Genomic DNA, 25,438 nt, shown 5'->3' with positions numbered 1-25,438 from the left:
TTACATCCTGTATTATACTCCAGAGCTGCACTCACTATTCTGCTGGTGCAGTCACTGTGTACATACATTACTTATCCTGTACTGATCCTGAGTTACATCCTGTATTATACTCCAGAGCTGCACTCACTATTCTGCTGGTGCAGTCACTGTGTACATACATTACTTATCCTGTGCTGATCCTGAGTTACATCCTGTATTATACTCCAGAGCTGCACTCACTATTCTGCTGGCAGAATTAATGGAAGGCAATACTATCTGCTGAGCATTCGCTTTGACAAAACTGTCTGAGCAGAGCTGCAGGTTAAAGCATGGAGGGGAAATAGTGCATCAGCAGAGACGGTGTTCAGTACGGTATTGGCTTTACGGTTGCTAAGGGCGACCGTACACATTTCCTCTACACCGGTGTGGACGACGCTCTCTGCTGATGAGGTGTCGGGTGTATTGGGGAAGATGTCTGAAGAGTGGAGCAGTTGCCCATGGCAACCAATTAGGTTTTGGACTGGACCTGTAATATGAATGCTGGCACCTGATTGGCTGTTAGGGCTATCTGCCCCCCTCCCTTCTAGCACCTGGACCCGTCAGTGTGGCGCAGCTCAGTCTCTGAGCGCCAAGCCCCTGGGGCGCGCATGCGCGACACACAGCTCTAGGCGCGGGGACGAGCACGTATCTGCCTAGCGCTGTGTGGTCGCGGGGGCGCGCACGCCGGAGACCGAGCTTCATGTAACACCGGGACTGTCCCTGCAAATCAGGCTCCGGAGGAAAGTAAGAGATTTGCCCCGCTCTGTGGAGGGGTACATTCTGTGAAAGGAGAAGAGAGCCGTGACGTCACTTCCGGCGGGCGGGGTGTCAGGGACTAGATGGTGAGAGCGACCCCGGAGGACGGTGACTGGAGCACGGTGAGTCCGGGGCCGTGTCCCCCTCCTCCCTCCCCGATGAGCTGTCGGATTGATGCGGTGGCTGTGAGGAGCCGGTGGGTGAGGCCCGGGCTGCGGGGGAGCAGCGGGTGTGCGATCTGTCATCACTGGAGGGGGATGGAGCACGGGGGGCAGAGGAATGTGGGGGCCGTACATGTATGATGATGGGGGGGGGGGGGACGTACATGGATGATGGGGGGGGGACGTACATGGATGATGGGGGGGGGGGGACGTACATGGATGATGGGGGGGGGGACGTACATGGATGATGGGGGGGGGGGACGTACATGGATGATGGGGGGGGACGTACATGGATGATGGGGGGGGGGACGTACATGGATGATGGGGGGGGGACGTACATGGATGATGGGGGGGGGACGTACATGGATGATGGGGGGGGACGTACATGGATGATGGGGGGGGGGGACGTACATGGATGATGGGGGGGTGGGACGTACATGGATGATGGGGGGGGGACGTACATGGATGATGGGGGGGGGACGTACATGGATGATGGGGGGGGGGACGTACATGGATGATGGGGGGGGGGGGACCGTACATGGATGATGGGGGGGGGGGACGTACATGGATGATGGGGGGGGGACGTACATGGATGATGGGGGGGGGGGACGTACATGGATGATGGGGGGGGGGACGTACATGGATGATGGGGGGGGGGGACGTACATGGATGATGGGGGGGGGGGGACGTACATGGATGATGGGGGGGGGGACGTACATGGATGATGGGGGGGGGACGTACATGGATGATGGGGGGGGGGGAGTACATGGATGATGGGGGGGGGAGACAGGGATGATGGGGGGGGGGACGTACATGGATGATGGGGGGGGGGGACGTACATGGATGATGGGGGGGGGGGGACGTACATGGATGATGGGGGGGGGGGGACGTACATGGATGATGGGGGCAGAGGAATGTGGGGGGTGTAATAGCATTATTGGGGGAATGTATCAGCATGAGGGGTGTATTGGGAGGTAATTAGTAAAGTAATGGCCGTGTATGAGTGTTTTGGGGGTGATCCGTCAGTATGAATGATGTTTGGGGGTCTACACAGAAAGCCAGCCGGTCCCCATCCCCCGGCTCCTGTAGCTGTGGTGGAGTTAGCCCCCATCATACGGTGCGGCCGCGCCTTCAGGTCTTTATATGATTTTTGAAGGCAAAAACCAGGATTGGGTTTGAAATAAGAGTCGCCCCAGGCCCCCTTCTATGTGTTTATTTAGGACTCCCAGCATGCCCAGACTGTTTGCACCTATCCGCGTCCAGCAGGGCATGCTGGGAGTTGTAGTTTTGCAACAGCTGGAGAGCCACAGGTTGACCATCCCTGATTTCAGTGATCTGCACGGCGGTGGGATTAGTGAGGCAGAGGAGGGTGGGTCTGGGGGCTCTTCTGTAGGAAGACATTTCAGAACGACCTCGCCTCTTGCATTATTGAGGGGTAATTAAAGGGTCTCTGTGCACATTGTGAAGTGTGATGGACGGTATAATATAGGTGGTCGCACGTGCTCTGTAGGGGCAGTGTCCGTGAGACGTTGCAGATCCCGCTCATGTGCACTATAGATAAGTGTCTGCCCAGAGCCTGTAGACCCCCCTACTTGCTGTAAAGCTTGGGATTCAGGCTGTTGGACGTCCTCATTTTCCGGCTATGTCTCCGCCGTATTACAGCGGTCGGCCGGGGGTGGACTGCGCTGCAGCTTCTCCTCTGCACAGTTTTGCTCAGACCGGCTCGTCCGTCACACGCTCAGTGCCGCAGGGATCGCTGCCGATGTAGAGGAAGGATCCCGATCTCCGCTGCTCTGTAAGGAATAATGTAATAGTAAGGCCTCATGCACACGGCCGTTGTTCTGGTCCGCATCCGAGCCGCAGTTTTTGCGGCTTGGACGCGGATCTATTCACTTCAGTGGGGCCGCAAAAGAGGCGGACAGCACTCCGTGTACTGTCCGCATCCATTGCTCCGTTCCGTGGTCCGCAAAAAAAAAAAAAACCTGTCCTATTGTCAGTTTTGCGGACAAGAATAGGCAGTTATATTGATGGCTGTCCGTGCTGTTCCGCAAATTGCGGAACACACACAGACGCCATCCGTGTTTTGCGGGTTCGTAATTTGCGGACCGCAAAACACACAACGGTTGTGTGCATAAGGCTTAGGGCCTCTTGCACATGAACATATTTATTTTATTTATTTTTTCAGTTTTTTGCGTTCCGTATACGGAACCATTCATTTCAATGGATCCACAAAAAAAACAGAAGCCTTTTGTTTATGTATTTCCGCTTTTCCGTTCCATTCAAAGATGGAACATGTCCTATTGTCCGCATAACACAAAATACTGAAAAAGCCATACGGTCGTGTGCAAGAGGCCTAATGTAGCGGATTGCAGGGAGTGGTCTGTGGGGCGTAGCGGATTGCAGGGAGTGGTCTGTGGGGCGTAGCGGATTGCAGGGAGTGGTCTGTGGGGCGTAGCGGATTGCAGGGAGTGGTCTGTGGGGCGTAGCGGATTGCAGGGAGTGGTCTGTGGGGCGTAGCGGATTGCAGGGAGTGGTCTGTGGGGCGTAGCGGATTGCAGGGAGTGGTCTGTGGGGCGTAGCGGATTGCAGGGAGTGGTCTGTGGGGCGTAGCGGATTGCAGGGAGTGGTCTGTGGGGCGTAGCGGATTGCAGGGAGTGGTCTGTGGGGCGTAGCGGATTGCAGGGAGTGGTCTGTGGGGCGTAGCGGATTGCAGGGAGTGGTCTGTGGGGCGTAGCGGATTGCAGGGAGTGGTCTGTGGGGCGTAGCGGATTGCAGGGAGTGGTCTGTGGGGCGTAGCAGTGATTGGACCTGCAGCCGTCCTGATTGGTCATGGTGCTATTGCATACCAGTACACCCAGTACGATGCATTTGTTGGTTGGTACGGTGGCCCCAGACAGATAAATGACTGAAGATTAGCTTTATGTTTCTAGTCTCCGGCATGTATTGTGTGATTCCCCCACAATCCCTCGCTCGGCGCGCTCCAGTCTCGCCGTTTTCCCAGGCAGACAGGTTTCCGATTTGATCTGTATTCTTCCTGTTTCTGGCTGTCGCTGCCTACGCAGGGTCCTCCCCATTGGCTCAGACATTTTCCCATCTACCTGTATTTCTGCTACCAAATGATGGTAAAAACCTTTATTGAGGGATATATAATTTTTTTTTTTTTTTTTTTTTTTTTTTTTTTTTTTTAAATGGAGAACGCAAATATCCTCATGGGAACTGCTTGACGTGTCTTTATAAAAGAGTAAAATTTGGGACATGTTGGATTTGAACGCCTGATCCTTAATTCCAGCGGAGTTGATCTTGGCCAAGCTTCTCGATGCGGACTCCCCTGGACATCATGGCGGTTGTCGACTCGTGAACTAGTCCATCCGCAAGGGGCTGAAGCCACGGAAGCGTCATTACTGCCACAGATTCCCTGTGAACATACCCTCGCTTTGGGGTTGCTTAGTGGAGGAACCCCTCTCCTACGATGTCCATAGGCTCAGTTGGGGTCCCACCCTTAGACAAACCCTATAGTCCGTCATCCGGGCGCAGTAGATGCCAGCGTGGCGCACCATTTCCTCCACAGGGGGATAAACTACAAAGACCTAATTTTTACGGTTTTAAACTCGCACAACCTGCCCCCATGTCTCCAGAGGAATGCGAGGCTATAGTCCCTGGACCATCGAGAGCAGCGCTCGGTCAAACCTGTTATTCCTTCACGGTGTGACCGTCGTAGGTTTCGTTCACATTATAAGGAATGTGAATGGCATGCGGTGACCTCATGAAGCAGAACTTCCCATAGCAGGCGGCCTCCTGAATGAGTCCCACATGACGAGAAGGAAGTCGCGCTGCTACTTGAAGTTGCCGTATACAAACCGATGCCATGCAGAACCCGTGAGCGGTATATGATCATGGCTCTGGAAATGCCGGGGTTAATCAGTGCTGCTTGTAGATCAGCTCGGTAAGGGACGTATTTGGAGTATGTGCGACCTTAGATGGATATCTAATATTTTTTTATTTTTCCAGATTTTAGTAGTTTTTTTAGGAAGAACTTGCGCGCGGTTTGTAAAGAGGAGAGACCTTGATGAAGGTGATAGAAGCCAGCACTCCCGCTGTGGTGAAACTACAACTCCCAGCATGCTCCATTCATTTCTATGGAGTTCTGGGAACAGCGAAGCAAGTGTGCATCTTGGGTGTTGTAGTTTTACCACAGCTGGAGCGCCGGAGGTCAGCCATCACAGCGTAGTTTCCGCTACCCATGTTGGGCTGGTCCGCTCTCGCTCCGTTCTGCCGGCGTCTTAAAGGGTCCATTCACGCGTCCGTAGTGCATTGCGGATCCGCAGTACACCCGGCCGGCACACCCATAGAAATGCCTATTCTTGTCCGCAATTGTGGAGAAGAATAGGACATGCTCTATTTTATTTTTTCCTGGAGCCGCGGAACGGAAGAACAGCGGCGCGCTCCGGAAATGCAGATGGCACACAGTGTGCTGTCCGCATCCACCCCTGCCCCATGGGTCCGCACAATTGCGGACGGGACGCATGTGCAACAAGACTATTAGAGGATATGCCACCAATGGCAGATAGGTGCGGTTCCCACGTCTAGGACCTGCTTCTGCCTCCAGGAGGGGACCCCTGAATTACGCAGAGAGCAGCCGTGCGTATGCGGCAACGCTCTGCGCTCCTTTCTGTGAGTTCCGAAAATAGCTGAGCGCTGGTTGGGCCACTTCCAGCAGAGGCGGGCGTGCATGCGTGATGCACTCTCCGTTCGCTGCTACGGGACTTCTGAATATTTTTGGAATTTTCATTGCGGTGAATGGAGAGCACGCGTGCATGCGCAGTATACTGTCCTTCACTTCGGGGGCTCTGTTCTGGAGATAGGAGTGGGTCTGAGGTCGGACTTGCGCCTATCTGACATTGATGGCATGTCCTAGTGATGTCATCAGTGTCTGAAAAGGGAAATAAATAGCCCTTTAAGACTGGCGCATGGAACACCAGCTTATTACGTGCCATGTCTGCTGAGCTGAATGATGGAGGAGTAGAAACGCGTGTGTCAAACGGGGAGCACGGGCCCCTGTTCTTGAGCTCAGCCGATCAGACACTTATCTATTCTCTGGATAGGGGGTAAGTTGTCTTAATGGGACACCCCCTTTAAAGGGAATCTTGGACTGTTATCTGCTGTGATACAGGAGTAGTCCGGCACATAAGGAGTCCAGATTGGTACGTTTTGTTTTCTTACTGCCTCCCATTAATCTGTGCTGATACATTGTCAGGACTGCTGTGCAGGCGCGCAGGAGTCCTCTCCTTTATGTTGGTCCGGACTGTATTTCAGCTGACATTTGAGGCGGTCTGGACTCCTTGGGTGCAGTACTCCTCCTGTATTACTACTGATAATTGTCCAGTATCGTGGAGACCGATTCCCTTTTAAGGAATTTTTCAAGTAAGTAATAAAAAAAAAAAAAAAACAGGTTAGAATGGGTTAAACCAAAAAGGAAGCTTTAATTTATACAGTAGATCATTAATTGTGGTGGTTCTTACGCCTCTGGATTTTTTTCCCAGCGTATTCACGTGGTGTCGGCTGTCGGGAAGCAGCCCTGAATGACAGCGATTAAAAGCCACAAAGCGATGCGTCCCAGACTGGTGAATGACTGGCCGCTGGTTTCCGCCCCGCCGGTCCTACCAGCCGCTAATTAACACAATGTTTTGTTTCTTTGTCTTTTTTTGGTTTTAGTTCTTGTACATTCTTGTGGGAACCAGTTTGAATGGTAAACATCTGCGGAGGCTTTCTGGTAATTCTCTGGCCGATTGCAGGAAATGTGCGGTAACCCGTTCACTATGCGGTCGCCTGCACCAGCGCCCGCTGATCTCACCCCCATCACTACCTGAGAGGGCATGATGTCGGGGTGTGACTCAGAAAACGTGCCTCAGGATGATATCATCCTAGGTTTATTTTAATACCTCCTCGAGGTAACCGTTTTTAACTGTAATTTTTATTTATTTTTTGTAATTGTAACTTTTTTTTGTAGTTGAACTTTAGATTCCTCTATTAACTTTCAGCTTTTTAGAGAGGCTTTTCTTTAGGCCTCATGCACACGGCCGTTATTTTGGTCCGCATCCGAGCCGCAGTTTTGGCGGCTCGGATGCGGACCCATTCACTTCAATGAAAAAAATATATAACCTGTCCTATTCTTGTAGATAGGACAAGAATAGGCAGTTAAAATAAAGGCTGTCCGTGCCGTTCCGCAAATTGCGGAACGCACACGGATGCAAAACACACCGGCCTTGTCCATGAGGCCTTTATTTTATTTTTTGGGGTAAAATGGTGTTAGATGAAGGTCGGCGGGAAATAAGAAATGCAGGAGACGTAGGGGAAGACTTATCAAATTTGGTTCTAAGAGCGTTCACATCAGCGCTATTTTTCCATTCTCCTGATCCATCAGAAGAACAGAGAATAAAAAAACGGATACTGTGTAAAAAAAAAAAAAAAAAAAAAACATCCTGTGCATCAGTTAGGCACATTTGGCATGCACCTTTTTCCATCTTAAAAAAAACGGATGTCAGACGGGAATGGCTCACATGGATGCCAAATGTGCATAACTGATGCACAGGGTCCGTTTTTTACAGGATTTTTTTTATTTTATTTTCTGCTGACCGATCAGAAGAATGGAAAAATAATGGTGATGTGAAGTCTGCTGTAGTTGCCCATAGCAACCAATCAAATCCATCCCACCTTTCATTTTTCAGAGCTCCTTAAAGGATCAATGTGATTGGTTGCTATGGGCTACAAAGGCAGTTTTCTTTTGCACCAGTCGTAATAAAACTCCAGCTTATTTATTTTTTTTAGGCCTTTTGCAAGAATCGGCAGGGGGAAAAAAATGCAGTTATCCTGAAAAAAAACTCCTGATTTTTCTGCCCCTAAAAAAAAAAAAAAAAAAAAATGCGAATTCATGCGACGACCCATAAGGGGCTCCAGTATTTATCAGCTGTTTGCCTGTTTTCTGGCCAAGAGGTGATTTGTGCAAAAAAATTGCCCCGTTGTGTTATCAGATATACCATGAATACCGCGGTCTGAGAACAGCCTCCGTTTTTTAGTTTCTAGCTCTTGGCACTTGAGTGAGTGGTGCCCGTGGACAGGAATTTTTAGGTTTGCTGTAACCACAGGTAGGAAATGAAAATTGTGGTTAAGGAGTAATCTTTTGGATTTGGGGTGAAGTGGTGTGGAATGCGGACGGATTATCGTGTCCGCAGAGAGTCCTTTGCACGGTAACGTGTAGTTGCGGTGTAATCTATCTTTGTATGTCTGGTCTTAGGGGACTTTCACACTAGCGTTTTTGTTTTCCGGCATTAAATTCCGTCCTAGGGGCTCAATACCGGAAAGAAACGCTTCCGTTTTATCCTAATGCATTCTGAATGGAGAGCTATCCGTTCAGGATGCATCAGTTCAGTCCCTCTTACGTTTTTTTGGACGGAGAAAATACTCCAGCATGCCGCAGTTTTATCTCCGACCAAAAATACTGATCACTTGCCGGATCCGGCATTCAGTGTTCTGGCAAAACGGATCCGGCTTTTCGATCTGGGCATGCACAGACCTTTAAAAATGCCACAAAAAAAAATGTGAATACCGGATCCGTTTTTCTGGATGACGCCCGAGAGACGGATCCGGTATTGCAAAGCATTTGTCAGACGGGACTGCCTGCCGGAATCCTCTGCCGCAAGTGTGAAAGTAGCCTAACATTCATAGCAATAGTGATGTAATAAGTAAGCGCCGCAGCACAGCGCTGTACATTGTGTAGTGGCCGTGCTTAGTATTGCACTCCGCCCCATTCACTTATATGGACTGAGCTGAGCCTAGGTCATGTGACCGATGAACATGACATCACTGATCTAGGAAAATATAAGAAAAGGAAGCGGCACTGCTGTAAGTGCCGGGGCCTTCTCCAACAGCGGGTCAGACCTCACCAATCAGGATGGGTCATCAGTAGTAAAATGTCAAAAAAAAAAATGCCATGTGAAGCCAGCTTTAGGCTCCTTTCACACCTGCGTTCAGGTGTCCGCTCGTGAGCTCCGTTTGAAGGGGCTCACGAGCGGCCCTGGACGCAGCCGTCTGGCCCTAATGCATTCTCAGTGGAGGCGGATCCACTGAGAATGCATCCGTCTGCCAGCGCTCAGCCTCCGCTCCGCTCAGTGAGCGGACACCTGAACGCTGCAAGCAGCGTTCGGGTGTCCGCCTGGCCGTGCGGAGGCGAGCGGATCCGTCCAGACTTATAATGGAAGTCAATGGGGACGGATCAGTTTGAAGATGTCACTATATGGCTCAATCTTCAAGCGGATCCGTCCCCCATTGACTTTCAATGTAAAGTCTGAACGGATCCGCTCAGGCTACTTTCACACTTAGAAAATTTTCTAAGTTATAATGCAGACGGATCCGTTCTGAACGGATGCAAACGTCTGCATTATAGGAGCGGATCCGTCTGATGAAACATCAGACGGACCCGCTCTGAACGCTAGTGTGAAAGTAGCCTTACCTGGACGTGTAACTGTTGGGACTCTTTCACATGAGCGGATCCCGTGTGGGTAATCCACTGTGTGAAAGAACCAAGCCCCGTTCCGGACAGCAGAGACACGGAGCATTAACATGATTGACGATGATCCGCGCCTCTCTGTGATCTTTTTACTACAAAATCTCAATGAGATAAAGTTGTCACCGAGAGGCACGGAGCATTATCAGTCATGTTAGTGCTCCGTGCCTCTGCTGTCCGGAACCGAGCTTAGTTCTCTTTCACACAGCAGATTACTCGCACGGCATCCGCTCCTGTGAAAGAGCCCTTATCCAGAGGTCGCGCTTCCAGACGAGCTTATAGCTAGCAATAAAAGTGTGTATATGATTAGACGCCATGTGTTGTTGGTGATACGTGGATTGACGGCTAAACATGGGAATGTACGTATCTCCGTCTTATCGCGCCTCTTGAGTCATGTGCCCTTATTTCAACGCAAGGAATTTGGGCTTAGTTAAGAGGAACACCTATGCATAAACTGCATTTTATTGGGCCGTATGTCATATTACGAAGGCAAATCTGTCAAAATTCATCTGCATTGAGCAGCTGTGACGAAGCTGCGGGATGTGGCGGTGACGTGCCCCGGAGATTACAAAGGCAAGCGCTGCTTTTAGAGGAACTGGTTTTTATCAATCTGCATTTATTTAATTCACTCCTATAATGCCGCCGTATTCTGCAGCGCTGCAGATCATCCCTCATATCTGAATTGTAAAGGGAAGAGGTTGTGCGGGCATACCCGCTGGCATCGGGCGCACCAGGCAGTCAGATTCCCGAGGCATATGTTTGATACCCGGTGAGTATTCTGCATAAGGCCCCTTGCACACGACCGTATGCCCTCCGAGACATACAGTCTGTGAGCGGGCCATATGTCCCGGAGCGGCATACATCGTACGCGCAGCATCATAGGTTACTATGACACTGCGCATCGGGCGGGACGATTGTCCTGCACTCATATGATCTTATATAGCCACGCGGGTGGCCTGACGTGCACGGCATCATTGTAATCTATGATGCTGCGCGCTCCCGTGCGCACGATGTATGCCGCCCTGGGACATATGGCCCGCTCACGGACTGTATGTCTCGAAGGGCCTAAGTCCTATCAATTAGAAAAGGACCATGTGCAAAACTCAATGGGCATTGGATCATTGCATTGGCAACTCTGCCACCCTGCATGTGCGCCTCCGCACCCACAACCGTATTTGTTTTGTAATCCGCAAAACACTGATCCCAACAGAGTGCACGCCACGTTTTGCAAACCTGTTTTAAAGGGGTTGTCCGGGTGTTTAATACAGACGGCCTATCCTCAGATATCTCGGAGTCCCAGCGCCCTCGCCGATCTGCTGTTTGACCAGGCCTGAGCGCTGCAGCCTCCTCACCATGGAGACTGTGGCAGTGCTTCACGAGAACGGCACTGAGCCGCACCTAAAGCCACGCGACCGATTAGGCGTGGCCTCGCTCAATTTGAGTAGTTCGCGTGGAATATTCCTGCGATGCAAAAGAAAAGTGGATCTGTTGCCCTCAGCAATCGAGGGGCAGATTTTGCTTTTTAAAAGAAATTAAATCTAGTTGCTATGGGCAACCGCCCCACTTTCTTTTTGATAAATCGCCCCCTGAAGGTATACTGGGCCCACGACCTGACGGTTCTGCGGGAATCTACGCCATGTTTTGCTCTGGGATTGGCAGCGGCTCAGCTCCGTGAAGTATGCAGACATTTCCTGTTGGCTTTCAGAAAGCAATGAATCTTATCTGATGGAAGCCAAACAGACGTGTTCTCAAAGTCTTCTCCAGCCTCCTGCCGCGGGCAGGAAAATCGTCTTGCCCCCGTCCACTCGTTCACTGTCTGACCAGTGGCCAGGTTCTAAAAATAATGGTGGAAATATGTGGCCCCCGACGTGCTTCCTTCAGGACCTTCGTGAGGTTTCCTGCACAGAGTCTGGTCTTGCAGCCCTTGTGTTTTCCGTAGCCAGCTTTCCGAATACTTAGGGGTCCTGCAGACCCCGATACCGTGGAAACCTGCCAGGGAACCCCAAATTTGTAATGTTATGGTTGTGAGATTTTGTATTTTTTTGAAGATAAGGCAGTCTTTTTGCAGGAGAAATCTGCACGTTGTGAGCGTCTATTTTAGAAAGGAGAAACTTGATTGACCGCACAGCGCCGCAAGGTTGGTCGGCGTTGCTTGTGGGATTTTGTAGTCTTTTATTGAGCCTTATTACAGATTGACACGTGTTTGCCGGCTGTACGTGTTAGAGGTTGGGCATCCCTCTTAATAGCGGGGCTCCCCAAGAATAAGCTGATCACGGCGATCGGCTGGCATCTAGTAGCAAGTGTTCAGTTTCCCAACAGCGCCACCACAGGGCCGATATAGAATTACATACGTAGTAGATTCGTAGATATGATGTCTGAGCTGCAGGTTTAATGGTTTGACCATGTTGGAAGGGTAAAATCTCACTTGGCAAAAGCAGATTGGATTGGCTTCCCATTCTGAAGGGGGTGCCCTGAGCCCTCCGCTTTAAGTCTGGCAGCGTCCCCGCACCTGGCACAGGGTCATCATTTAATGCAAGCCGTTCAGCTAATGTCAAAGGCTATCTAAGTATAGTTTAAAGAGGTTATTCCCAACACGGAAAGTAGTTCAAGGATGGGGGTCTGACCACTGGGACCCCCACTGATCCTGAGTACAGTATTGATGACCTATCATGATCAGTTTGGAGGGGGCACAGGGAGCCGGACCCCACCAATCAGCTGTCTGAAGTGAGCGCTGCAACCACTTCCTAGGCCAGTGACGTTGCGTTCATCAGTCGTGTGTGCAATGCAGTCCCATTCACGTTAATGGGGCTGAGCCGCAATACCGAGTGCAACCACTACGCAGTGTACGGCGCTGTTCCTGGTAAGCTATGAGGAGGCCGCAACGCTCAGCAGAACGGTGATCTGCTGGGCGCCAGAAGATAAATAGTCAATATTGTACTCCCAGAAAACCCCTTCAATGTGTATGGGGACCTCCCGCCTCGCCCCTGATAGTAGATATCAGGTGAGAAAAGGATCAGGCGGTTGACTTTAAACATGCCCGATCTTGTTGTTTTCGGAGAGGGAGGCTGCCAGAGCAGCCCGACAACGGCTTCCTCCCCATTGAGGGGTATGGGGGTCGAGAGGAAATGCTGAGCGGTCTAATGTGTATGGCCAGCCTTAGAGGAGACGCACAGCTACACCAGCATTGGTGGGGGTCTCGGAGGTCAGAAAACTCTCGTCCTATCGAGTGGTCGCGCATCCTAGTAATGTAGTGTCACTTTATGAGATTGGAATATGGCTTTCAATAAGGAGTGATCGCTGTGCCCCATGTATGGCCGGTCACCCGCTGGCCCGGTGGGCTCCTATAGTACGGACTGTCATTTTGTAACGGTTGCCGGTGCCCCCTTTACACCCTTCGTTGCCCTTAAGAGTCCTGCACATTAGTTAGGATGCAGGATCTGCTTTTGGTCAGACGTGTCATCCAGCCGGTTGTTGCACGCGCCCTCAGCAGATGGCACGCGCCCTGGACCCAGTTGTCACCCTTCTTTCACCTCTCCCGGACAGCTGGGTCCTTCCTGCATCAAGCTGTCATGTATAGACTTAAGCAGACACCTTTAAACAAATGGCATCCCCGCATATGTTCTGTACACACATGTCCGCAACCCTGGTTGCAGCTTGAGCAGTGTGTGGAGGATTCTTTGGATGCCTTCATTCATAAGGGTTTTTAAAGGGATTGAAGAAGCTTGGGAAGGGGGGGGGGGGGCTGTTTGCCCCCACTCTTTTCTGTGGGTCCTACAAAGGGAAGATGACTTGCCTGCTTCCTGGCTCCTTGCACCTTCTCCTCCCGGCCTGCAACGCTCCACTGGACTCCAGCCATGTTGGCATCCAGTTTGATATCATTGCAGCCAATCGTAGGCCGCAGGGGTGTCCGGCCCCCCTTGCGTCACGACACATGGTCGCAAGGGGATCCCCACACACCGCCTCGGTCAGTGATTGGCTGCGGTGATACCGAGCTCGGCTGAGCATCACAGGCCGGGACGAGAAGGAGCCAAGAAGCAGGTAAATCATCTTCCCTTTGCAGGTCTGGCAGAATGGGCGGTTTTGGCTTGCAGGTCCACAATCCGTAAGATATGGCGCGGAAGGCCACAGAAGCACTATGGAGCACTTCCGTGGCATTTCGGTCCGTGCCTCTGCTTCCCCATAAAAATTATTTTATTTTTTTTACGGTGCGGACGGATCGCGGACCTATTCAAGTTAATGGGTCTGCATCCGTCAGTGCAGTTTACACAGACGGTGCACGTGCTATGGGGACCACAATGTGTGGTCCCTGATTCGTGCATGAGCCCTAAGGCTTACACACACATTAGTGTATTGATGGCCGAACCTGCTGAGAATTGTGGGTTCGCCAGACACTTCACGACAGATGATGTTGGGGAAGAGAAGGATCGGGAAAACTGAGTGTTTTCGGATTCTCCTTTTGACAACTATTGGATGCATGTGGCCATCTTTACCCACAAAGAACACAGCCCCTATTCGCAGGATTGGGGATGTTTATGATCACTGGGGGCCCCAACGATCACAAGAACAGAGGTGCCCGATTCCTCGTGTGACTGGCTAAGTGTTCTTCGTGATATGACCCCCAACCTGTGGCTCTTGGCTGCCAGGTCATGCTGGGAGTTGTAGTTGGCAATAGCTGGCGAGCCCCAGAATAGACTGATCTGTCTCGCTCTGGAGTCCTCTGATCTTCTCCTCATTACATTGCTGTAAGCAAAGACTTTGGGCAAGAAGGGATCTAATTTTAATTTTCCGAAGATATATTTAGAGTCGGCTCTAACAAAGGAAATGCCAGTGAGATTGCACCGCCGCCGTTTACTCTGCCAGGGGAAAATCTGATTGGACGATGTAAAGTTTGGCTCCTGGTGTTTACAGAGAAACTAAACATGAGCCGGACCTGTCGGGGGTGGTGGGGGTGGCTGAGCGTCCCGGGGTCCTCCTGCACAAGGTACGCGAACCTGGACGTGTGGCATTGTGCAAATCCCCATTGTTTATAGTATAATGATGCAATTTATAGGGGTACTCTCCAACCCCCCCCTCATGTACATGGATCCATACAAGCAGCTTGTGTGTTACTTGACTTCATCCAGAAGCACAGAAACGTTCTTCTCTGCCCCTAGGTATATTGCTTTTTGGGGTGCGATTTTGCTCTTTCCAAAATGAAAACTGCCTCTGGTGCCACCATTTGGAAGGTAGCTAAGACAGATCAAGAAAGACCAGTACCCTCCAAGAGGTACTATGGTGGGAAAACACCTTTAAATTGGTCGGCTCTCCTCAGAAGAAAGAACGTGCTCTCTCCAGTGCCACCTGTAGGCAGCTGCTCCCCTAAAGGGGTTGTCAAACCCCCTTACAAGTGATGGCCTAATCTTGGGGTAGGCCATCTCTACCTGATCAGGCATGGCTCCCAGCACCCCCCACCGATCAGCTGTTGTCCAGAAGCTCCGACGCTGGCACAACACGGCATTGTGCAGTGGACGCTGGGGTTACTTCAAGCCATCTCCATGGCTGGGACTGGAGCTGCGGCGGGGTGTATCACCCCCGCCAACCAGAAGATAGGCAGTCACTTGTAAAAGTTTGGACAACCCGTTTAGAGTCAGGTGTCAGAAACCTACCGCACTGAGAGTTCTGAGAACGGCCAAGTCGGTGTGCATGCTGGGAGTTGTAGTATCGAAACGGCTAGAGTGCTAAGTTTTGCCGACCCCTGCTGAAAATCATTGTACAGCCGGACATTGACTTGCAGGTGTATGGAGGTGCTACTAGATGGTTCTTCCTTTTAGAGCAGGCATGGCCAACCTGAGGCTCTCCAGCTGTTGCAAAACTACAACTACCAGCGTGCCTAGACTGCCTACAGCATGGTGGGAGTTGTAGTTTTGCAACAGCTGGAGGGCCGCAGGTTGGCCATGCCTGATTTAGAAGAAAGCTATGTTCCCACCATAGTGAGTGAGTGCACAGCAATGCGCCCGCCAGCCAAGCCCGGGTGACGCCAAAACCTCCCCAAAAGCCCTAATGAGAGTTGTGGCGTGTCCAGCGCCCTCCATCTTTCCTGAGCAGATATATGCCCGTGGGGTCTGACCCCCATCAGGCTCAATGCCAGGGCCAGTTGGTTCCATACATTTTTCTTCTCCTCTGTCCGAGGTTAATCTGCCGAGTGGAGCTGCAGCTAATCCATCCACGTAAGCCATAATCTTAATCTTCTGACTAGCTTCATTTTTTCCGTGGCGGTGAGTTAAAGGGACACTCTAGCTGTAATTACTATGCGCTGCTTGACCGTACACTTTAGGTGGTCCTCCCGACCTCCCCCATACACATGCATGTGCTCTGTATATGGAGAGGGATGCAATCAGCAGCCATAGAACCCCCCCATCCCCCTCAGTTTGTAGGTTCTTGTATCCCGGTCCGGACTCTTTGGATGAACCCACCGTCTGCTTTAGGGTAATTGCCTTTTAAAGGCAATTGTGCAGGAACATGTGTTGTGATTCTGCCTCTTAATGCGACTACCTCAAATGTTTGTTCATGTTGTCATCCCCGAAATATGCCTCTGCCGTGCCAGGAATCTCTAACACGATTAGCCCGAGTCCTTTCACATTGTTCCAGGCTGTAATGCGCTCCGAACCCATCACAATAACAGTGCCCCTTGTGTAACGCCGCCACGCGGAGGCCATATTGCTTTCTATTCTAAAGGTTTCTTAAGAGGCGCGAAAGATAACCTGGAATTTCTGCATTTCTTTAGGTATGTGACGCCTTCCTGCAGGACGTGTATCTGTGAGCTGCAACGGTGGGCTTTCTTTTCTTCCACAGACAGCGCCACCCCTGTTCATGGGTTGCGTCCGGTATTGCAGATGAGCTCCATAGAAGTGAATGAGCCGCTATACCACATCCAACCTGTGAACAGTTGGGGCGCTGTTTTTGCAAGAGAGCAGACATGATTTTTCTCATCCTAGAAAGCCCCTTTTTTAGGGCCGTGTCCTCGCAGGCGGCCCCTTTTTTAGGGCCGTGTCCTCGCAGGCGGCCCCTTTTTTAGGGCCGTGTCCTCGCAGGCGGCCCCTTTTTTAGGGCCGTGTCCTCGCAGGCGGCCCCTTTTAGGGCCGTGTCCTCGCAGGCGGCCCCTTTTTTAGGGCCGTGTCCTCGCAGGCGGCCCCTTTTTTAGGGCCGTGTCCTCGCAGGCGGCCCCTTTTTTAGGGCCGTGTCCTCGCAGGCGGCCCCTTTTTTAGGGCCGTGTCCTCGCAGGCGGCCCCTTTTTTAGGGCCGTGTCCTCGCAGGCGGCCCCTTTTTTAGGGCCGTGTCCTCGCAGGCGGCCCCTTTTTTAGGGCCGTGTCCTCGCAGGCGGCCCCTTTTTTTAGGGCCGTGTCCTCGCAGGCGGCCCCCTTTTTTAGGGCCGTGTCCTCGCAGGCGGCCCCTTTTTAGGGCCGTGTCCTCGCAGGCGGCCCCTTTTAGGGCCGTGTCCTCGCAGGCGGCCCCTTTTTTAGGGGCCGTGTCCTCGCAGGCGGCCCCTTTTTTAGGGCCGTGTCCTCGCAGGCGGCCCCTTTTTTAGGGCCGTGTCCTCGCAGGCGGCCCCTTTTTTAGGGCCGTGTCCTCGCAGGCGGCCCCTTTTTTAGGGCCGTGTCCTCGCAGGCGGCCCCTTTTTTAGGGCCGTGTCCTCGCAGGCGGCCCCTTTTTTTAGGGCCGTGTCCTCGCAGGCGGCCCCTTTTTTAGGGCCGTGTCCTCGCAGGCGGCCCCTTTTTTAGGGCCGTGTCCTCGCAGGCGGCCCCTTTTAGGGCCGTGTCCTCGCAGGCGGCCCCTTTTTAGGGCCGTGTCCTCGCAGGCGGCCCCCTTTTTTAGGGCCGTGTCCTCGCAGGCGGCCCCTTTTTTAGGGCCGTGTCCTCGCAGGCGGCCCCCTTTTTTAGGGCCGTGTCCTCGCAGGCGGCCCCTTTTTTAGGGCCGTGTCCTCGCAGGCGGCCCCTTTTTTAGGGCCGTGTCCTCGCAGGCGGCCCCTTTTTTAGGGCCGTGTCCTCGCAGGCGGCCCCTTTTTTAGGGCCGTGTCCTCGCAGGCGGCCCCTTTTTTAGGGCCGTGTCCTCGCAGGCGGCCCCTTTTTTAGGGCCGTGTCCTCGCAGGCGGCCCCTTTTTTAGGGCCGTGTCCTCGCAGGCGGCCCCTTTTTTAGGGCCGTGTCCTCGCAGGCGGCCCCTTTTTTAGGGCCGTGTCCTCGCAGGCGGCCCCTTTTTTAGGGCCGTGTCCTCGCAGGCGGCCCCTTTTTTAGGGCCGTGTCCTCGCAGGCGGCCCCTTTTTTAGGGCCGTGTCCTCGCAGGCGGCCCCTTTTTTAGGGCCGTGTCCTCGCAGGCGGCCCCTTTTTTAGGGCCGTGTCCTCGCAGGCGGCCCCTTTTTTAGGGCCGTGTCCTCGCAGGCGGCCCCTTTTTTAGGGCCGTGTCCTCGCAGGCGGCCCCTTTTTTAGGGCCGTGTCCTCGCAGGCGGCCCCTTTTTTAGGGCCGTGTCCTCGCAGGCGGCCCCTTTTTTAGGGCCGTGTCCTCGCAGGCGGCCCCTTTTTTAGGGCCGTGTCCTCGCAGGCGGCCCCTTTTTTAGGGCCGTGTCCTCGCAGGCGGCCCCTTTTTTAGGGCCGTGTCCTCGCAGGCGGCCCCTTTCTCTCCAACTATTTTGTATGGTTTTAATATGGGGCTGACCTCCTTATTCCTGTGGCCAGGTTTAGGCCATGTTCACTTGCCGAGGATTTGGTGTGGGTATCTGACACTTAGGCCTCATGCACAGGAACGTATTTTCTTTGTGTCTGTTCCCTATACGGAACCATTTATTTCAATGGGTCCACAAAAAAATCTGAACTATCTCCGTGTGCGTTCTGTTTCCGTATGTCCGTTTCCATTCCGCAAAAAAAATAGAACGTGTCATATTATTGTCCGCATTATGGACAAGGATAGGACTGTTCTATTAGGGGCCGCCTGTTCCGTTCCGCAAAACACAGAATGCACGCGGATGTCATCCGTATACATACGGTCGTGTGCATGTGGCCTTATATTGATTTGCAGCATAGCTATCCCGAATGTGGATCTGCTGGTCAGTCCGTGGCAGAAAGCAGATGTTTACGCTGTGGGTGGCAAATCGGTTCTGTCTGAACGCACCCTGCAAAGGGGTTGTCGAAGCCCCCTGCACCTGTGATAAAGCCATGCCTTTTCTCCCCTGCCGCGTCCAGCGCTGGGCTTGGGTCCTCCCACTGCTGTTTTTTCCTGGCTGCAGCTGTGACATCATGCATACAGCAGAGGTCAGTGATTGGCTGCAGTGGTGACATCGTATATACTGTTGAGGTCAGGGATTGGTTGCACAGTGACCTCTGTATACAGGACAGGGGTTATCTGTTTTCAGGATCCGTTTCCGAACAAAAAGTGGTAGGTACTGTGCCTTCCCCGTAGCTCTGTTTACCTGGCTGCAGTGATCTCACCACTGCAGCCAGAGCCGGATCCTTATTTTTTTTTCTCAGGGGAGATAAGCGCCCAGACGGGATAAATAACCGCCGTCGGCTCTGCAGTGCACGCCCCGTCGGGATGAACGCCTCGCTCTGTGCGCTTATTACACACGGTATTAAACTCCGACCTCTAGTAAACGCTGCTGTGCGGCTTCTATTTACCCGTGAGTCGGTAAGTGACATCCTGTGCAAATATGACTTTGTCTTAGTGAGCGGCCCTGTTGTAATGTTTGGATTTCCTCTCGGCTTCAAGATAAGGAAATGTTTTATTTATCTGTGCAATAAAGTCTAAGCCGGTCACACGCAGAGCCTTGTCCCCAAGCCAAGGTGGCCCATCGACACTAGATGGCCGCCGGCCTGACACATGGTGTGAGGGGTGACTCCCAATGACATCAGACGGAAGCTCTCGCTTCTCTCCGCTCAGGGGACTTGCACACTTGGCCGAGCCAGATGCATGTTTCAGGGAGAGGTGGGGAGATTGCTGATTGAACACTTCATGTATATCCGGCCTCTCCCCGTGACGGCAGATGTTAATGGAGAGAGGGATTGGGCAGTTGGATTTCAACATGTCCAATCCTATTGTTGCCTGGCGGCAGCTTTCCCCTCTCTCTCCTTTCAGAATACACATGCACACTCGGCCAATGCATAAGGAGAGAGCTGCTGGGTGACGGCTATATAAAATGTATGGCGGCAGCCCTCCATATTGCTAGTGCCCCTGCTGTACCTGCCTTCCCCCGTAGCAATAGTCATACTTGCTAGGTCGATCCGTCCATTTGACTTGCATGTGTCGACACCCGACCATGACTTTCATTGACCTGAACTCGCAGCATCCTAGGGGGTTAAAGGGGTGCATAATACGTCCTGCAAATGCTTGTGTGAATAGCCCCTTAAAAAAAAAAAATAGTTCCCACCCTCTTGAGGCTCAGACGGAGGATTTATTTGGGCTGGTAAGTTGCGGATCAGATTAGGTTGGACGACCTGTAAATTTAGCAATATCTGTATGATGAGCTCTTATATTACACCAGCGCGCCTCCAGCCTCCGCCATGTGACATTGGCGAAGGTGCGGCCTGCATTCTACCGAGGGGGGGGGGGGGGCGGCGGCATGTATATTTCAGTAACTTATTAGTGCTGCAAGAAATAACTGTGATAATTGACTGGGTTCTTAAAGGGGTAGTCCGAGCGTGCGGTAAATCCCTAGCACAACACCATGCTCAAAAGCAATAGTGAAATAATGAAATGTGTGATATTCGTACTAGGGTTGGGGTACCTCCCTACAGGATGACGATATCAGTATCCGCCACGTGAACATCCCTATAATATTGTGCTGTGGTCTAGGGGTTCCTTTTTCATTCTCGGAGAAGGTTCCTATGCAGGCGAGGCTTCAGCATGCAATGGCTGCCGGACCAACCTGCCCTTTTGGGGCACATAATAGGGATTATCGGTTTTCTGTAAGTAAAAAATAAATAAAATTAAAGGGGTATTCCAACCGTAGGTATTGATGGCATGTCCTATGTCTGATAGATGCAGGGTCCTAGTTAGGCGGGAGCGCCATCTGTCTCCAGAAGGAAGGTCTCCATCTTGGCTGCCGGCGGCTGGATCCTGGGTAGGGTATAAACGGAGGGTCGGCCGCCCATGTCTGTGCCTCTCTCCATTCACTTCTGTGGGAGTCAGAAATGGCCAAGCAAGCGGGCATAGCGAGGGACGTCGGACCCCTGTTTTGGAGGTGAGTGCACCCTGCATCGATCAGACATTTGCGGCATATCCAGCGCTAATGCCATAAGTATTTAATGTCGGAATACCCCTTTATTCGTTGTATGATGAGAAGTTATGGAACTTTCTAACACGCGCTTCAGTTTCCCACCATTCGAGTGAGTGCAAAGCGAGTGCAAACATCCATGGCTTATACTCGCAGCTGAGATTTTGTTGCAGTAGCTCAGTGCAGTGCGAGCACTAGAAGCCTGGAGATTGGTGCCGCGTTTGTGATAAATTGGGGGGGGGGGGTTCATACGTCTGTAGTTTCGGTCCACATCCGTTCTGCCTTTTGTGCCGGTCGGATGCGGACCCGTTCATTTCAATGGGCAGCAGAAGATGCGGACAGTTCATTCTGCAGCCCCGTGTTGTGGACAAGTATAGGCATTTCTAAGAAAGGGCAGGGCGTGCTGATGCGCAAAAATCGTAACGCACGCGAATTCGCAAAGAGGATGTGGTTGTGTGAATCCCCCCTTGATACAAAGGTTGTCTGGCCACAAAAAAAAAGGAACAGGATGATGGAAATAAATAATAAGAGATGTCCTGCTCGCCTTTAAACCCCCGCCGATCCTGTTTAATACATCCGGGGCGTGTGACCGCGGCTGCGGGAAATGATTGGCGGCACCCTCATCTGTCCATGGTCAGAGGGAGCGGGAAGTACAGAGACCGGCAGGGGAGGTATTAAAACAGGAGCGAGCGGTAAGGGCTGTGGTTTTGTCATTTTGTACCATTTTTTGCATTTATTTATTTTCCTTTTTTAAGTGGCCGGACAGCCTTTCTTAGTCTATGTATAGATGCAGGGAAGTGTCCCGTGCCCACTCTTCGCCTTCAGCGTCCCCGTATAGGGTGCACTATGTAGACTGCGCTCCTCCTAGCGAGGCTGAAGAATTCTTGAAATAACAAAAAACTAAAATCCTCTCCTCTTTCCCCTTCTCTTTCCTTTGCCAGGAAATGACCTAGAGGCCTTACAAATACATGGTGTGCATTCTTGTCTCCAGCGCGGAGTCAATCTGGGAGCTGCACTTGTTTCCGCTGTAACTAAACTACCTCAACAAACCCAGAGAGAGGAAGACGAGGGGAGGAGAAGCTTCCAGCCGTGAATCTGTCAAGAACTCCAGGCACTTCAGTGCAGACTGGATCTGCCGGACTGTAGCACCCACCCCGCACCGCCCAGGACCTACCCGCTGTTGACCAGTGTTTTGGGTCTCTCTTCGCTTGTGTTTTTTTGGAATCTCGTGGATCGGCTTGGCTTTCTTTTCCTGTTACACTAATTGTTTGGGATAAGTTTTGTGTTTTTTGTTTTTTTTTGCCTGCAGTGGAAACGGTGCCGAGGAGGGTTAACAGGAGCGTAGCCCTCACCGAGCGAGGCGCACGCATCTCATTGTGGAAGCTACAAGTTGTGAACTGCAGCTGGGCTGCACTGAATACTAAAAACAAAGCCCTACGTCAGCGGATCCGCGGCCTGCCTTTTGGAAATGCCTTGTACAAAACCCATGTTTGCCACCCTGCTCTACTATTTGACATAGCCAACCAACTGGAGGCGGGTTTTGTAAGGCACTGCTGATTTTTAGGTTAGGGGCGCCCCGTGGCTTAGTCGGTCACCTATGTATTGCTGTAGCGCACAGGAAAGTAAAATGGACTACAAGAGGCGGTTTTTGCTTGGCGGGTCCAAGCAGAAGGTGCAGCAACACCAGCAGTACCAGATGCCTGAGCTCAGCCGGACTCTGAGCGCACCCTTGGCCTCCACTACCCCTTTAGTATCTTCGGCTAACAGCTGCCCTCACCCTGCTGCCCACACTACGCCCATAGCGGACATCCAGCAGGGCATCTCCAAGTATTTGGATGCGCTCAACGTCTTCTGCCGCGCCAGCACTTTCCTCACTGACCTTTTCAGCAGCGTTTTCCGTAACTCTCACTACTCAAAGGCAGCTATGCAACTCAAAGACGTGCAGGAACATGTCATGGAGGCTGCCAGTCGGCTCACTGCAGCAATAAAGCCAGAGATTGCAAAAATGCTGATGGAGCTGAGCGCCGGGGCTGCCAACTTTAAAGACCAGAATGAGTTCAGCCTGCAGGATATAGAGGTCAGTGGCTTTGTGCTTTCATTGTCGCACCGCTGTTATTTGCCCGGAGTCTGCACATCCGTTTTCTACTTTTCGCCATTATGTCCTCTTTTAAAGGGGAATTCTTCCAACTCATAAAGTGATGGTACGTGCATTCACTTTGTGTGGGGGATCTGATCTCTGGGAGCCCCTACTGATCCGGTAAATGACACCGTGTCCCCTGCCCACTGGGTCACAGTGCTAAATCCGTTCTGGGAGTCGCCGAGCTCAGACCTCTGACAATCATCGCTTTATAAGATGGGAATGCCCTTCTGGAACAGGGTGTAAACTACAGGACATGCTGGCAATTGGGCATTGCCCTTTGTTATTCCTCCTGGAAATGTATGACTGCGTTGGCAACCTGTCAAAAGGACCTTGCCCTCCATTCAGTGCTGACATCAGACGGCGTGGGCACATGCCCTGCCGATAAGTGAATGGTGGCTCCAGTTGTCGGTGTAGCCATACATTTCCAGGAGGAAAGTGCAGAGACCCTAGTTGAAGATGCTCCAGAATAATTTCATGGTAAATGCGCGTATTTAGTAAAACTAATCGTGGAGAAATGACTTGGCCTCTTTAAGGTTTTGACTGTTAGGGTGCATTCACGCGACCGTACGTTTTTTGCCGTCCGCAAATTTCGGATCTGCAAAACAGCTGAGTGTGTTCCTCATTTGGCGGACCGCACATGGCCGGCGCAATATAGAAAATGCCTTTTCTTGTCCATATATTGCAAGGCCTTGCCACAGTGCGCTGTCCACATCTTTTACAGCCCCTTTGAAATGAACGGGTCTGCACCCCTTCTGCAAAATTGCGGAACGGATGCGGACCTGTTCATACGGTCGTGTGAATGTAGCCTTAGGAAGTACCAGTCAGATGTTGTCAGGCTGGCGCGGGTCTGGCAGTGCCCTCTGTCCATGTAATATGTGGTCGCTTTCTGTTGAAATGAATGCAAGGTTTAGTTTCCCATACTCCTTTGCGGAGTGCACCCAGCGCATCCATGGGAGTAGGGTGGGTACTTTATTTTTTTATTTTTTTTTTATTTATTTTTTTATAGTAGACACATCAAAAGGATCGGTGTGTGTCAAGTTGTTTCACCTTTATATATACGTATTTAGGGTTTCTGCCTAGGAACCCGCTCACAGCTTGGCTCCATTGAATGGCGCTAAGGCCACCGTCACATCTGCGGTAGCCAAGCGGAGGATTGTCCGGATACAGACCGCAGTTGTCAGCCGGATGTCTGCCGGACTCCGTTATACTGTAATGGGTCCGGCGGACATTCCGTTGGCATCCGGCAGCGCCGGATCCGGTTCATGAAATACGCAGATGGGAAGCTAGCCTATAACGCAAGTGGACATCTGCCGCGACTTCACTGGACACCGCCCAGAAAGTTGCGTGTCCCTTCTTGGCTCGGTCGTGGCTTAAAGCCGCTGGCCTGCAAATCAGTGGGAGGCAGACACCACGCGGCCGCCGAATAATTCCTCTGTTACATTCTGCCATGAGAACATGGGGTTATAACCATCTTATGAAGTGATGGCATAGCGCCCTTACAAAAACATTGGACCAAGTAAAGGTGCCAGCGATCACCCGACAAACAAGCAAAACGCTCTTTTCTTGGATGATCACATCTTTCCTGCGACACTTAATATCCTCATTTGTTGGCAGCAGCGTGTAACCCGAGGATGTGTCGCCAGCTGTATGCCAAGTGAATGGGGGATCAATGATCGTAATAGCAATTTGTTTTTCCCGCATTAACTTTTGATCGGCCATGTATATAGGCACATGTTGGGCCGTGATCGGTTCTTGTAAGGAGACTCTTTGGATCCCTTACCGCACCTGTGGATCGGTACTTGTACTAAAGTGCCTTTCAGATGGCCCGATCCAAAGTGAATGTGGGACAAATGATCACTATTCCGATTTTGTCCCCGCATTCAGTTTACAAACAGTTGGCAGCACGTCTGCCGTTTACACAGGGCGATGGGCTCGCCTACAAATGATGAAAGATGCGATCACCCGACAAATGTGTAAAACGTCAGCACCTTTACATGGACCAGCTGTCGGGATTGGGTGTTCCTACACAACCGCTGGCCCGAAAAGGGACTCCGTACGCTTTCCTAGATGCTTCGAATACCTTTGTATCACAGTGAGAATGTGGCTCTGGTGTCAGCCATATCCCAGGTGGAAAAAGTGGTAAAAATACTGACTGAAATGAGGATCCAAACAGTAAAAAATGCAGGAGGGCGCTTTAAAGCGAGCAGCTTCACGAGCTGAGGTCCTGGCGTCTGTTATCCGGGTTATTTTTGCTTGTGGCTATTGATGGAGCGCGGGGGTAAAAATAAAGCCCCTTTTACTGGCGATTAGTTCCATTTTTACAGCCCCGGGTGACGGCCGACTCGTGCAAGGAATTATCCTGGTGCCATCTTTAGCAGACGGTCAGATCTTTTCTTGTATTGTGAGATGAATCCTAAGGCCCCTTTCACACGGGCGAGTTTTCCGTGCGGGTGCGATGCGTGCGGTGAACGCATTGCACCCGCACTGAATCCTGACCCATTCATTTCTATGGGACTGTGCACACGAGCGGTGATTTTCACTTGTGCGTTGCGTGAAAATCGCAGCA

The 25,438-nt window shown here is 51.8% G+C and overlaps 1 protein-coding gene across 1 annotated transcript in view; it reads left to right on the top strand.

Moving 5' to 3' along the window:
• Nucleotides 1-693: 693 nt before the first annotated feature.
• GARRE1 (granule associated Rac and RHOG effector 1) overlaps nt 694-25,438 on the top strand; it is a 62,147-nt gene continuing 37,402 nt past the window's right edge. The window contains exons 1-2 of the mRNA XM_044269934.1: nt 694-896; nt 21,674-22,809. Coding sequence (XP_044125869.1) covers nt 22,330-22,809 — 480 coding nt within the window. The 5' untranslated portion in view covers nt 694-896; nt 21,674-22,329. The remainder of the gene's footprint in view (nt 897-21,673; nt 22,810-25,438) is intronic.

This window comes from Bufo gargarizans, chromosome 10 (assembly GCF_014858855.1).
Source record: "Bufo gargarizans isolate SCDJY-AF-19 chromosome 10, ASM1485885v1, whole genome shotgun sequence".
NCBI lineage: Eukaryota > Metazoa > Chordata > Amphibia > Anura > Bufonidae > Bufo > Bufo gargarizans.
Note: the sequence above shows the minus strand (reverse complement) of the source record. Positions and strands in the feature narration are given on the sequence as shown.